Below are 15,676 nucleotides of genomic sequence, written 5' to 3'. Positions count from 1 at the left end.
TTGGTGATGCAGTATTAAGGGTAACAGCTACCTTAGCTGTATTCAATTTCTGATTTTTTCTTGTTAGTTTTCATGAGGTAGGCCAAATATTAAATTTTCAAAATTCGTTGAGGAAAGTATGATACGTAATTTTTAGTTTTACTCCTCTACTTGGATATTTGGGTATTAATCTGCAAACCCATCTTCTGCTGACACATAATCTTAGCACAAGGTATCTGTTTAGTGGCAACATTCAAGTAGTGAAAGGGTAAGTATGGGTAAGTGGGAAGGCTATTGACTGATTAATTAATGACGATGGAATTGAGATACCAAACATCAATTAGAATTGCTATAACAGTAAATACAAAATATTACTGTATACAGTGGTACCTCGACATACGAAAGTCCCAGCCTACAATAAATTCAAGTTATGAAAGCAAATACGAAGATTTTTTTGGCTCTACATACGAAAATAGTTCAGGTTACGAAAGGTTGTTGCTGTAAAGTCCCGAGATTCGCCCGGACCACCGATAACAATTTTAAAACTCGCACGCCACCAACTGAGTAGACTCGCCACCATCCTCCCGCTCTCCCATTGGTTCCTGATGCTAGTCACCGCCATAAGATCCTGCTCTCCTATTGGTCAGCATCTCTCCCATCGTGGTCTCCATAAAGGCGTCCTTCGCCCACTGCTTTGCACCAGCATTTGTGTACGCACGCATAATTCGTTCGTTCTATACGATTTCATTTATTAACGTAAATTCATGTTAGTGATTTCGTTGTACTACTTTATCGTGTTGTGTGAGAACTTTAGTATATACACTACATAACTTCATTACGTACAGTATACATAGTCATGGGTCCCAAGAAAGTTGCTGAAGTTCACGGAAAGAAGAGGATGCTTTCTATGGAGACAAAGGTGGAGATAATTAAAAAGTATGAAGCTGGCATGCGGTTGAGTGTGATCGCTAAGGAATACGGCCGAAATCCATCGACGATAGGCACCATCCTTAAGCAGAAGGAAGCCATCAAAGCAGCTACACCTTCCAAGGGCGTGACCATTTTGTCCAACAAGAGGAGCCACATGCATGGCGAGATGGAGAGGCTGCTTCTTGTCTGGATAAAAGACAAAGAAATTGCTGGCGACACAATAACCGAGACGGCAATCTGCCACAAGGCCAACACTATTTTTGGTGATTTGATTGCCCAGGCCGAAGACGACGTTGAAGAAGGGACATCGACGCCAACCCCAGACTTCAAGGCTTCTCATGGGTGGTTTGAAAAATTCCGTAAACGGACTGGCATCCATTCGGTGGTGTGGCATGGGGAGTCTGCCAGCTCGGATACGAAAGCTGCCGAAGCCTTTATTAAGGCGTTCGACGAGATGACGATCAATGAAGGCTATAGTTCTCAGCAAGTCTTCAACTGTGGTCAGACTGGCCTTTTTTGGAAAAAAATGCCTCGTCGGACATACATCATGCAGGAAAAGAAGAAGCTACCCGGGCATAAGACTATGAAAGACAGGCTTACGCTTGCACTTTGTTCCAATGCCAGTGGGGATTGTAAGGTCAAGGCCCTACATGTGTATCATTCAGACTCCTCGAGCCTTCAAGGCCCACAAAGTGCTAAAGGAGAAGCTTCCAGTGATGTGGAGGGCTAATGCGAAAGCCTGGGTAACGAGACTTTTGTTCACGGAGTGGGTAAATCTGTGTTTCAGCCCGACAGTGAAGAAATTCTTGGAAGAGAAGCGCCTCCCTCTGAAATGTCTGCTGTTGTTGGACAATGCTGCTGCTCACCCTCCTCGCCTCGAGGAAAATATCCTAGCGGAGTATTCTTTCATCAAGGTTCTTTATCTTCTGCCTAACACCACCCCTCTCCTCCAGCCCATGGACCAGCAAGTGATATCAAACTTCAAGAAGCTGTATACCAAACATCTTTTCAAGAGATGCTTCGACATCACCGATACCACAAACCTCACCTTGCGTCAATTTTGGAAGGAGTATCTCTATATCGTAATATGCATCCGACTCATCGATCAAGCTTGGCAGGAGGTTTCGAGGCGAACCTTGAATTCTTCGTGGAGGAAACTCTGGCCTGATGCTGTATCCGCCAAAGACTTCGAGGGATTCGACGTGGGCGAAGCTGGTGCAGATTCAGAAACAGTTGACGATCTTGAAACTGTTTTGCAACCAAATCTTGACGAGATCATTGCACTCGGCAAGTCCATGGGGCTGGTCGTCGACGAGGATGACATCAATGACCTTCTCGAGGAGCACCAAGAGTAGCTTGCGACGGATGACCTGAAGGAGTTGGAGGCCATGCAACATAACGTCGTCCAAGAAGAGTTCTCTAGCAGCGGCGAGGAGGAGGACGACGACCCTATGACAACGGCAGAAATTAAGGATGCTCTAGTTGCTTTTCATAAAGTGCAATCATCTGTAGAAAAGAGACACCCCGAAAAGGCTTACACAGGTCGTATGCTTGCGCAGTTCGATGACGTTTGCCTGAGTCCTTTCAGGAACATTTTGAAAAACAGGCAGAAGCAATCTTCCTTGGATAGTTATTTTTTAAAGAGGCCTTTAGTAGGAGTAAGCAAACAGGAAGATCCATGTGATACTACAAAAAAACAGAAAATTGAAAGTGGTGGAAAAAAAAAAAAAAAAAAAAGTAAAAATAAAAAAAATTAAAATCTAATTTTAAGTTTTTTGTAAAGTTAGTGTTAAGGTTTTGTGCTATTTGTTAATGTGTTTCATAAAGTTTAGTCATAATGTTTCCTGACATTTTTTGATGTGTTTCGTAAAGTTAAGTGTACGTACGTACAAGTTTTCTGCCATTTGTCTTCCTCCTCTGTCGCCACTTTCGGAGATAGCCTCACTCAAAAGGTAAGGTTCCACATTTTACTACATACGTACGTATGTACGTACAGTATTTCTTGTATACCATGTACACTAATACTTTATTTACAGGTACTATGTAGTACATATTAGTAGTACATATTAAGTTAGGTATTGAATGGTCCAAATTGTTGTATTTCATTGTTTATTGGTCAATTTAGCTTTATTATAAAATTTACTGGGGTGTTTTTGTAGGGCTTGGAATGAATTAGGCAATTTACATTTAAAATGCGGTTCAAGATACGAAAAGCTCAGGATACGAAGGCCCGCCTCGTAACAGACTAATTTCGTATCCTGAGGTACCACTGTATACTGGTTGTAGTTTTGGCTGCTTTATCGGTATCTACATTTTCCTTACTGTCTACATGAACTGGGATCTAATATATTTCAATATTTATACCATCTTCATAAAATTTATATACGTACAGTAATGGATAAAATTTGTTATTTAATTTTAACTGCTGACCATACTGTACACGGTTCTGCTATGAAAACTAAAGCACTAAGTAAAGAGAACCTACTGAATTTCTTTTATGGTATAACTGCATTTCAGTCACTATTTCTGATTTAATTTCATACTAATTGGGTATAATTTCTACTTCTAATATATTAGCATATTTCAATTTCAAGTTTTTTTCCTGAGCTAACAGGTTGATCTGGATTCCCAAAATAGCTGGTAATATGTCACTTCTTTTCTGGAAGGAATATTAGTTTTCAATATCATTATAATTTTTTTTTTTGTCATGAAACTAATATTCAATGTTATTTTGAGTATCAGCTTAAAATTGTTTTATGATTTTTGGTAGTATCTTTGAATTCTCTGTTCACAATAGTACTACAACCGCCTATCTGCACAAAACAGAAATCGGAGAAAACGCAATTGAAGTTTTGCAATGTTTACATCATCATATTTCCATTAATATTTATGCTATGACATAATTCTTTTATTCAAAATGAAGCTAAAAGCATGCTCTTTACAAATACTATGTGTGTAAATATTATCTTCTATCCAAACTGCACCTCAAACAACACCATAACTGCAAAAAACCGAAGTCTGAGAAAAGTCCTATAATAGTTTGTCAACATTGGAATGACAATATATTGCGCATTTATCATTCTAGTTACTCTCATTCTCCCTAGATTATGAACATGAAAAACATATCTTTTTTTTTACAATTTCTAAACACTAATATATAGAAGAGTTGCTGAATTTGAAAGTATGTATAACTCAAAATCTGAAAATTTGCAGATAGATGGTTGTTCGAGTGATGGCCTCATATGTCCTGCTGCCTTTGAGTCTACAATTTTGGGTTGTCTTTTTGTAGGTTAATTTGTTAATATTTTTTTTATATAAGTTAGGTCAATTTGTTCATATTTTTTATATATATATATAAGTTTACACTATAAATTTGGTTAACTGGTTTTTAGAAATTTTTTTTGAGGGATTTTTCTTGGGTCAAGTAGCTAACCCTATGATTTTATAATCCTGTGATTGTAAAAATTAAACTTTTTTTTTTCATTACTTTGTATTTTTCAAAGATAAAAAAACCTAAGGTCTTAACATTAGGATAAACCTTCTGGCACTAAATAAAAACCTGTTAAAAGGAATGAAAAATTGTAAATACAAGGCATCTGTGGCACCTGGCATCCCATAAGTAGTTGAGGTGGAAGCAAGTCAGAGACCACGCTTGAATCTAATTACACATTCGTCTTTCTTCCAAACCAGGATGAAACACAAGAGGGGTGGCTAGAGGTGGGCAGTCAATATTAAGACCTCAGGATTGTTAGCTATGAAAAATACAAATTAATTAAAAATTTGTCATTTGTTCATACATGGAACAAACCTGATAATTCTTTTTAGAAATGATAATTCTAAAGAAGAGGACCTAGGCCTTTGAGATGTTAGATACGTATGTGGATATCTAACACCCAGTCAACTGGGTTTAAATACAATGAAACATGTCCAGATTCATTGCATATACAGAAGTAAAAAAGAACTATATCTGTTCAATTAACAAATCATGTTAGCCAGAAGAAACTGGTTTGTCAACACCTCTCATTCCCCTTGCTGGAGAGAAGAACTGAAGCTACTGAGAAGCAAATTTGTATGTTGTATGGAACATGAAAAGTGCTGTAACAGTACAGCTGCAACTGCAACACACCTGCATCAAGCCAGTTCTAGTGTAAGCTGTGTCTTATTTTTCAAACTGCCTGTAGGTACTGAAGAAAGGAGAAAATGGATAGAAAAAGAAACCAGTCATCTCACTCATTCCCTCCTCCACACTATCATCTTAGTCAAGATACAAACTGTCCCGCCAGGGACACTGGACGAGTTACACTTGTTGATCAGCCACCACTGGACCCATGGAAAAAGTGTCTAAGGATCTGTGGGCAACATCCTTCAGGTAGAGGAAAGTGAAAGTGGTTTGACATAGTCAGGAACTAGCATTCAAAATTCTATGAACAAATGATAAGTTCTTCTTAAATGCCAGGGAGGGACCTATTCCTCTGATGTCATGTGGTTGAACATGCACAAGTCTTGATGACAGAACTTGACGTTGAGTAGTAGTCTTGCCTAATCACCTCATGTAGTTAAACGAAAGAGTATTCTAGGAAAACTCTTTCTTGGGCTGGCTCGTGCTAACAAAGTTTAATTCACCTAGGCTCTAGGTAATGAGTCCTTTAGATAAAAATACAGTGCTTTGATGGGGTAAAGCAGTAACTCTTGAAGGTTGCTGATAATAAACTCCATACAGAATGAAAGGAAAAGAAGGTAAATCTGTCATCATGAACTGAGAGAATTTGGGTCTTAGCCATGAATTCCAGGAAAATTTGAAAGATACCGACCCAAACCCTTGTGTGTTTACATCATAATCCTGACCATAGAGTTCTCCAACTCTTTCTGAGGAAGCTAAGGTCAGAGGGAAAACTGTTTCCAAAATCAGTTCCCTGTAAGACAATTGATGCACGGGCTTGAAAGGAGCTTGAGTGAGACTACTCAGTACCAGAGTAAGGTCCCATGTAGGAGGTGAGTTCCCTGTGTGAACAAGACTGCCCAAAACCATATAGAGAATTCCCAGAATGAAGTGATGTCCACATCTTTCAGATGAAGAACTTATCACAAAGCAGTCTGTAGCCCTTGACAGTATAAACAGAAAGAATTTCCTCTGTTCTGAGAAACATTCAGAAGATCATTGTCTACTGAACAGAAACTCTGAATGGAGAGAAATCCCTTCAATGTCACCAATTACAGCAGATGGCTCCTCTTGTACACAGCTGATGAAGATCTCCTGAAGTAGCCTTTCATCTGAGTCGCTGCTTCACAAGAAAGATCTCTCGCTTGAAATGAATACTGGACAGACTCCAGATATGAAGAGATAAAGATTGTACTGACTGGTGGTATCTCTCCACATGAGGTTGGCAAAAAAAGTTGTGCTAAGGTGGAATCTCTCTCGGCACTGCTGTGAGAAGAGAAAAAGACCCGAGAACAACTCCACTTAGGGCCACAAAGAGCTACTAGGGTCATCCTGAGATTTTGGAACCCATTACTCTATCCAGGACATGATGGAACAGGCAGAATGGAGGAAATGCATAAACTCTCGGGTTGCTCCCACTATGCAGAAGGGATCCTCTGCCCCAGCAAATGGATCTGGGACCATTGAACAGTAGAACTCTAGCTTCTTGTTGAACCGTGTAGTGAAGAGGTTTAACATGGTGTCTTCTCCAAGTAGACAGAGGAGACAATAGGATAACCCAATGGGATCTCCTACGATAATATGCTCTACGCAAATACGTTCTAAATGTCCTCCTGTCAACATGTGCACTGTCAAAGGAATATGCACTGTAGACAGATTACTGCTTCTAGAAGTAAATACTAAGTGTTAAGTTGAAGCATCCTTTAATATATAATCTGAATATTGATTTTCCAAAAGCAGCTTAAAAAAACGATTACTGCTCCTAGAAGTAAATACTAAAAGTTAAATTGAAACAAAGATACGTACTTGAAACCATTAGCATCAGTTTAAGTGCAAAGTGAAGATCTTTACTTCTTTCATATGTTCTGTTTCATATTGTTGGCAATGTTCAGTCAACAAAGAATTTTTGAGTATACTACTGACCAAAGATGAGGAAGTTCTCATACTGAATGGGGTATTAGTTTAAGAGTTATGGATTCAGTGAGTTGATCACGTCCCAGATATATGGGTCCCCTCTTAATGAGTAGTATTCCTTATGATGAAAAAGATTTTGTTCTACCAGCAGATACATACTGTATACCATTTAAAGCAAAAAAAATTAAATGCCTACCTACTTTTCAAAGTACAGTACTACTTTTCAACTTACCAAAAGTGAAATGGTTATTACAAACAACTTACATAGCTGCAGTCACTTTGGGTTATTGCAAATCGTGAGTAGTATACTTCATCCATACGAACCTTGAATAATACATCAGTTGCACAGTTAGGAATTCATAACATAACCTTATATTATTTATGTAAACAAAATGGTGATTTCTCAGCCTTTGGTCTTTGGAACTGGCTTAAGCATATACATCAAAGTTTCTTACACCAGTTATCTATCTAATTCATGCACAAAACTAACAGATTCTATTGATAAGCTTATGTGTATTATAAATGAAACTTCCTGTGATCTCTTTTTAATTCTAGGCCTAATATGAGGTAAGTGTTATTATTAAATAGTACAATCACACTTAATTTCACCCCCAAATCTGAAAGGGAGTGATTACAAAATAACACAGACCTTACAACAAACTCAGAAGAAGCATGATCTCAAATTTGGAAAGGAATTAAAAGACACCAGCTCCCTTTACCCTGCAATACTCGTTAACACACAGCAATGCCATAGCTGCACATGCCATTACAAACGTTTAGCCCGTTCAATAAAATGTAAAATAAATACACCAAAAATGAGCAGATTTTGCCCTTCATACTAAACATATTTTTTATAATAAATAAAATGGGGTGGTATCTGTTAACACATTACTTACATTCTGTGTGATAAGCTAGATTTCATGCAAATTACCCACAGAGAAATCATGATTAAAATACTAAAAGACTTTTCTACTAATAAATGAACATATTCAAGTTCATACTATAACACAGTATTTGAATAAAAATTCTGTGGTACCTCCCAAAATATTTTTCAATCCATACAGAAAACAGGAACCTCTAATTTCTAAAATTTCTATGTAGCAGTTAAACTGAAAATCTACCTACAACATCACAACTACAGGCAGTCACTGATTATCGGTGAACTCGGTTAAGGGGGCCCAGTTTTATGGCACTTGTCTAGCGCCATAAAATTGGCGATTTATGGCGCCATAAAGTGCTGAGTTTGAGTTATTGGTACCATAAGGTGAGTTATGGCACCATGACATACCTAAAGTAGGCACCATTAACTGGTTATCGGCTAATTAATTGGACATCGGCACCATAAGCGCAATAAATCACCAAGTTTCAGGTTAATGATGGTTTTTGCTTATCAACACCCTGACAAGAACGGAGCCCCCTGCCAATAACCAGGGACTGCCTTCATTGATATACACTACAGAATGTGTAAAGTTAACTGGCACAGCCTCTTAACATTGGCGATGCATCTTGATAGTATTCACAACATACATACAAGAATCTTATTAATTAAATACAGAATTCTATAATGTACAATAATTTTATGCAAAAGGAAAATCCACACTGACTGCACAAAAATCATTACTTGAAGAGATGATTTATGATTCTGCAAGAGAACTAAGAAAAATCCTACTGATATTCCCAATGTATACAGTGATTCAGATATAGTACCAATTCTTTGGGTAATCCCATGATACACAACTACCAAAAAGTTAAAAAGATGACCTGTTCAAAATCTACGAAAAAATATTCTGAACATGGCAATGAGGCAAGAGCATCCCTACCTAAGAGGTGGCTTCTAAACCCCTAAATTCTACCTTATCTTGCTAAATATATTCTACTGTGAATTTAGCTTCTGACATATATATATACTGTATCAAGAAAACACTTTACACCATATCACTATAATCAAGATGTGAAAATTTACTTCTAGACTGTAAAGACATTTTCCCTACTTGCACTAATAAAAACTGCTTGAATATACGTATATTGGTGCAGTTGGTTGGTTCATAAGGAAGGGAATTCATGCAGTTAAATTATACACTCAAATTTATGCTGATTCATATCATATTTTACTCTTGATTCACCATAAACTAAAAGTTGTGGAGTATAAAATTTGGTATATTAATCGATGACAAATACTTCATAAGTAAAACAGATGTTAGAAAGAGTCCGATGTGAATAGCTACTTCTTGGGTACAAACTTTATTCAAAATGCCAAATAATGGTGTAAGTGAAGTAATTTTGGCAATATGATTCCAAACTAAGCAATGAAGTTGTAAAATTTGCATCTTCAAAGTAAAAAGTTTGGGAAACTATCACTGATAGAGCTTTGCATTTTGAAAATAAATCTTAATATTTAGACTATTTGGATAAAATTTGAAATATTTTTTTCAGACTTTTGTGGGACACAAACCTCTACCTTTTATAGCCTATCTTTTCTGTTCCTAGTGGACAACTGTCTTCATAAAAGACCTGGCTACTACAGTGGGAGAGGGATTAATCTCAAGTAAAGTAAGAACCTTCATTTTTAAATTCACCACTTACGTATTCTAAAACTGGAGGGGCAAGAGATTTAAAATATTTGTCATATCGGTATCGTTGTCGCAACATAAAAAATATCGTAACTTCAAAGTATTGTAACTCAAACCATCATAACTCAAGGACTACCTGTAATCTCACTTAACCATGTAAAAGTAGTAACCTACATTAAATGATAAAATGTTAACATATGAAAACCATCTTGTAACAAATCTTATTTACTTACTGATTTGGATGCTTGAAACCAATAAATTAAAACTACTGGTTTTTTTTTTGTTTTATGTTCCAAAGACAAGTTATTTCTCTACTATCTTACATCTAAATCTTAAAATAGATTTATTGGGGGAAGCAAGGAAAGTTTTAATGTCTATTTAAATCCAATCACAATCCTTAGAGGGGACTTTGCTCTGATTAAAAGCCTTTCATTTTAATCTGAAGTTTGCAGGGTTATAAATTAATAAAAAAATGGACGAATGGTTCAATACACCACATAGGCAAAATTAGACACTGATGAGGGGAAACCTGCAGTTACATAGTTTTCATCCAAAAATTGGTATTGAATAGGTCTAATGATTATTTTTGCTAACTTCCTTAGACAGTAAATAGCAAAGTTTGCAATTTATGAAACTGGGAGACAGTGTAAAAGTTGCCAGATAAATTTGCTGTTAATAGCAGTTTGTCATTAGAAAACGAGAACTTCAAAATTTAAAGTGGGTATATGACAACTAACCTCCTCCATGCACAAGCTCTTAATTAATAGATATAGAATTCTTACAAAAATAATGTCGAGTAGAATAACAGTAACTCAAATCTGAGGTTCAACTGAATGGGAACTTCACAATTTAATACAACCCGAATGTTGATCAAAATACATAATTAGCACACAGTCTTCCTTCTGCAATGACTCAATTTCTGTTACCGATAGACAGGAAAAGAGAATAGTACATTTAATAAAATATAACACCCAGTTCTACAAACTGCTATACATCATATTTTAATTTCTCCATTTATGAAATTTTACCAGAAGCATCTGTTACTCAAATGCTTACAAAAATGTTACATGTATGCTATGCTACAACAAAAAAATAAAAAGCTTATCTAAAAATGTTATTACATCGTCGTTTACAATTTACTTTTAATTGAAATTATCTTCTACTTGTACAGTACTTGAGTTTGCATTATCAACCTAATACATTAACCCCAACAATAATCTTCATCACATTTTAATTTTAATGTAGGCTTCCCCATTAATGCAGTTAAGACATTAACAAAATCTGCCTTTGTAATTTCCATCTAATTAGCCAGACCATCTGGGTATTCATCAATCACCTATTTTTCATGATTCCTGTACTTCCCTACAGGTCTCCCTATTGCTTCTTCCAAATCAACTGCTTTTTTGACTAATTAACCCTGATACGCATCCAAATTATCTCAAGGTACATTTTCAAGTCACCAGACAATATTTCTCTAATACTTCCTCGTTTCATTAGTAAAGAGGTATATGTTTGATAAATGTAGGATAAATCTTTGCTGCCTAATAATGGGATACTTATATTTACTGGTACTATAATCTAGGAATCTTTCAACTGTATCAAAGTTGATAGTGTTCGACCTTTTAAAACTGGCACCCTTGGGACCAGGCCATAGCTGGACCACAGAAAATCCTGGATGATAGAAATTACCCATAAAAAACACCCAATGTAAACAGTCTTGCCAACTCATTCGACATATATATAGTACAGAGTCATCAAAAGTGAACAAGGTTCATGAATAATCATGGTCATTCGTTAGGTTTACTATAAGGAAAAAGGACCTTGTCTCATATAGGTCAAGTATCTAGATAGTATTTGTTTAACCCAACTACAAGCAAGAAAATTCACTCAGAATTGAGTTAAATATGGCGAAACAAACTCGTATTCGCTCTCAGCTGATTTCCAAACCAAAACATTGACCACTACATTAGTAGTAATAATATGAATATACATACAATATTATTGGATATAGTGAAGTAATGTATAACTTTTTAAAAGATTTATGAAAAAGATGCATATTTACTTTTTCTTCTTTGACTATCTTAATTATTGTCACTGCCATCTACCTAGCAGCAGCATCTCGAGCTCGTATGGTTGTACCTCAATATTTGTTCGTGTAACAAAGCAAAAAATCGACAGAGTTGCCGTTATATTTTGTACTTCTGTCCCATGGAAAAAATAAGTAAATTGCAGTGTTGCAAAATCGAATGTATACGCAAGTTTTTTCTTTTAAAACCAATTTATGTAACAATTGTAAATATAATTTGTTATAAAAACATGATTCAATGATATAAATTAAAATTTTATTATTCGGGTGCGACTGAACAACCTATTCTCTTCATCATGTGAGGGGCTGTTACAAAGACTTCAAATGGACATGTGTACTTCCACTGTATCATATTTATGTACATAAATTTAAAAAATGCCCTGTAATACATTTTTCATACACATTTTAAACATAAAAGTATGAAAACTTATAACAAAAAGCTGAAGTTTCAATAACAAAATAATTATAATTAGCTCCCAAATTAATAAAAAAAAAATATCCATGTGAAGTCTTTGTAAATTCATTTTCCAGAACAGCAGCGGACAAGAACGAACATGAAAAAACATCCTCTGATACTGCAATTCTGATAATCTCTTGTGATGCCACTGGTAGTTTCTGTCAAATTTCAGTCCTCTCTACCATTCTTCTATCTTTTAATAATTCTTACCACCACTTGCTTTGATTCTGTGGTTAACACAACTCCAGAGGCTTCTCTTTCTGCATTTGTACCAAATGATAAATAGCACAAGGCTCAAGGGGTTGATCTTGATGAAAACCAACATCGATCTTAAATTCTTCTCTTCAATCTATAGCTCATGTTATGGTACTTTCAAATCAAGATCCACAAATATTTTGTGTAATCTCTCCCTATTTGTATGATACATACTTATTAACACCTTCACTAGTATAATGAACAAAGAAATAATATTCTGGCCAATTTTTAAAACTAAATGGAATCCAACAACTACTTTTTCTTTTTGCCCCTTGACCTTTCCTTTTAACTGCTCTATACAAATATTCCTTCAACTATACAGCACTGTCAAGGAACTGTGACTCCCCCTAAACTCTAGGTATAGAATGAATGCTATTTTGCTATTCTCTACATGTCAACTACTGGCTACTTTTTTGCAAGTATGTAGTAATGCCAGTTTTAATAACCACAAATCAATCACTTTTTGCAATTACATTTCAGTTAGTGAATTTTGATGTCCACTTGAAATGGGTTTTATCTACCAAAGGAATGTTTTCAAGTCTATAACAACAATACCCCACATTCATATTTTTCATTTTCAAAGAAAATGAAACAGAAGTACTGTACTTGCTATACATGAATATATTAAGCAGAAATACCCCATCTATAATAAAGCAATAAGACTACAAAGACTGTAGCTTTCATACAACAGAGTTAAAGAAATCATAAGTTGCACTTAGGCACAAAAAGAAGACTGTAATGCATAATCAAAGAGAATGCACTTTCACAAACCCCAAGAAATAGCATTATTTCACAATAAGCACCCCTAGACTTTAATCACTAAAAATTTTGCATTCAACAACTCAGAATAGCATAAAATTGCTTATATATAGATAAAACACTCCTCCACCAGCATAACTAGCTTGTTCAAGCACGCAGGTTACCACCACCACAACTGGCTCATTAGCATAATCATCTCATGTCCTCCACCAGAGATAAGAATCAAGGAAGAATAGCATAATAAAATTGTTTTATTTGATACCTCTTCATTAGCTTCAGAAGCAACAACTTGCTCTTGTTCAGTAACTGACTCCTTTGTCTCAACAGCCACATTCTCCTCCTCAGCTGACGCCACGCCTTGTTCCGCAACAGTGCCTTCAGTACTAGTAGTACTAAACTGCCATAGTAGGAGGACGAGTAGGATAGGTGATGGTGGTAGTAACTCTTATGTTATGATCTATTAAAATCATTGTAAAACCTTTGGCATGGCCACTTAGAGCTCAAAGTCAGGAAGAGAATGAAATTAGCTTATTCTCTAGTGTTTTCCTTAAAGGATAACTACCAAATGAAAACAAAAGAAAAGCAATTCTGATGAGTAACTATTACATGACCTCACCCTATCTTCTGCACTATTCACCTCAACCTATTTCAACAGGCAACTAATTTCACCCATAATTTCCACAAATTGGCTCACCTGCACATATGAAATGTGTGTACAATATGTCATGGTTTTGCAAAGTTAGGCTTTCCAAAAGCAAGCTCCTCCCTAAAGCTTTACCCAGAATACATTATTTACAAATTTGGGTTATTTGACAGCATGTGCACAGGCTCTCACGAACTACTTTTATAACTGCATTTTTATGACCTAATACCCCATACAAAAAACCTACATTGGCCAAACTTTGAACAAAAAAATAAAAAACTTCATTCTCTAGACTTACCTGATCTTGCATTATCTCTACATAGTTTGATGGAAAAATGCCAACATTTTGATTGATAATGCCAGTCCACCAATCTCCTTCCTTTTTAACAACTAAAATAACATCTCCAGCATTAAATGTCAAGTCACCTGGTTCACCAGACTGAAAAAAATAATTAGTTTTTACTTGCTAACACCAACAAAATTTCTCAATTCTAACACAATTAATAGAATATCCTAATAAATGTGAGGTATGTGTTTAGTGATTAGAGTATTATTATTATTATTATTATTATTATTTTGGAGGAGACCCTCTCGTAGACATGTTTTGTTAAAAATAACTGCTGCTTCAGCACTATTAATCTTATAAAGAGTCTTCTCTATCTTTCTGATGACGGCTTTCTCGTTGTTGCTTAGACTGGCGAGCAACGCACCAAAGGGCATGGTAAAATTCGGTTGAGTCATTTGATTTACTATTGCTTATACAATTCTCTCTCTCTCTCTCTCTCTCTCTCTCTCTCTCTCTCTAACGCGACGTTTCCTCCTGATCGACAGGACATTATCAAGCGATAACTGCTGAGGGACTGAATTCCAGTGGCGAGTCCTTCTCCTTTTATCGTGGTGTTGCGAGCTCTCCAGTACGGTCAGAGCACTTCTCCGGTAGGTCGAGTTTTTATTGGTTCCCGTGGGAAGGTGACTCATACGGCGGGCGTTGACTAGTCTTGCAGACCTTCTCAGGTAGGGGGTATCACCGGGAGCCTCTTGATTGGCTTCTACCTGCGTGACGTCACCCCTGGTATTATTCTCATGTCCGGTGTTCGTTCCATGCGCGCTGGTACTTTCGTTAGGGGAGAGGGGTGTGGTCCTCCTCACACACGTCGGTATCAGGAACGCTTCTTGGGTGGTATTGAGGGGAGGCATCTTCGAGGGATGAGCAGCGCTTCTAGGAGACGAGACGTCGTGGTCAGGTGCTCTCCCGATGATCTTAGTATTCCTGACGATGTCCCTCTCTCGTGATGTTTCTGCGGTGTACTGCAAGGGCGTGCTGCCTAATGGCGCCCTCCTGGGCGTGGCAGGAAATCCTTTTTGACAGGCGCATCGTCGTCATGCCGATGTAAATCCCAGGGCATCCTTGGGCGGGGCATACGTATCGGTAGACGACGTTGGACTGCTTCAGGGGGTCTCCTGCCGGTGGGGAGGGGTTGTTCTTCATCAGGAGGTCTTTCGTACGCCGATTCTTGTAGTAAATAATGAGGGACACTCTCTTTCCTTCCTCCATGGGGCGGACGTGTTTCCTCTATTATTTTCTTCATGGCTGCTTCTTCTTCCTTGTATTGGTGGTGCATGAAGGCTTTATAGAAAAGTTTGATATCCTCCGGGGGCGGAATGTTCCTTCTCTTCCTCCGTCATGTACCACTTGTCAAGGGCGGCTCGAGTTTCTCGGTTTACGAGTTTGTTCGAGTACCCATTGGTTAAGTTAGCATCTGGGCATGCTCGGTCGAGTTCGAGGTGTGGTGTCCTGCCACGTCGAACAGTGCGAGAGGGCCCTCCTGACGAAGGCCCTGACGGTGGTGGTCTTGAACCGCGCAGGACACCAAAGCTACGAACCTCGGACTTTGTCTTGAAATGGTGATAGCGAGTGTCCTGC

The 15,676-nt window shown here is 37.2% G+C and overlaps 1 protein-coding gene across 15 annotated transcripts in view; it reads right to left on the bottom strand.

Moving 5' to 3' along the window:
• LOC135222896 (intersectin-1-like) overlaps nt 1–15,676 on the bottom strand; it is a 553,230-nt gene that overhangs the window by 265,583 nt on the left and 271,971 nt on the right. For 13 of the 15 annotated variants that reach the window (XM_064261270.1, XM_064261274.1, XM_064261275.1 and 10 more), the window contains 2 exons: nt 14,051–14,191; nt 13,372–13,506 (listed from right to left, as the gene is read on the bottom strand). In XM_064261270.1, coding sequence (XP_064117340.1) covers nt 13,372–13,506; nt 14,051–14,191 — 276 coding nt within the window. Of the gene's footprint in view, nt 1–7,246; nt 7,307–13,371; nt 13,507–14,050; nt 14,192–15,676 lie in introns of all 15 variants that reach the window. The other 2 variants (XM_064261271.1, XM_064261281.1) reach the window with 2 other exon arrangements.

The sequence above is a fragment of the Macrobrachium nipponense genome, chromosome 8 (genome assembly GCF_015104395.2).
Source record: "Macrobrachium nipponense isolate FS-2020 chromosome 8, ASM1510439v2, whole genome shotgun sequence".
In the NCBI taxonomy this organism is placed as follows: Eukaryota; Metazoa; Arthropoda; class Malacostraca; order Decapoda; family Palaemonidae; genus Macrobrachium; species Macrobrachium nipponense.
Note: the sequence above shows the minus strand (reverse complement) of the source record. Positions and strands in the feature narration are given on the sequence as shown.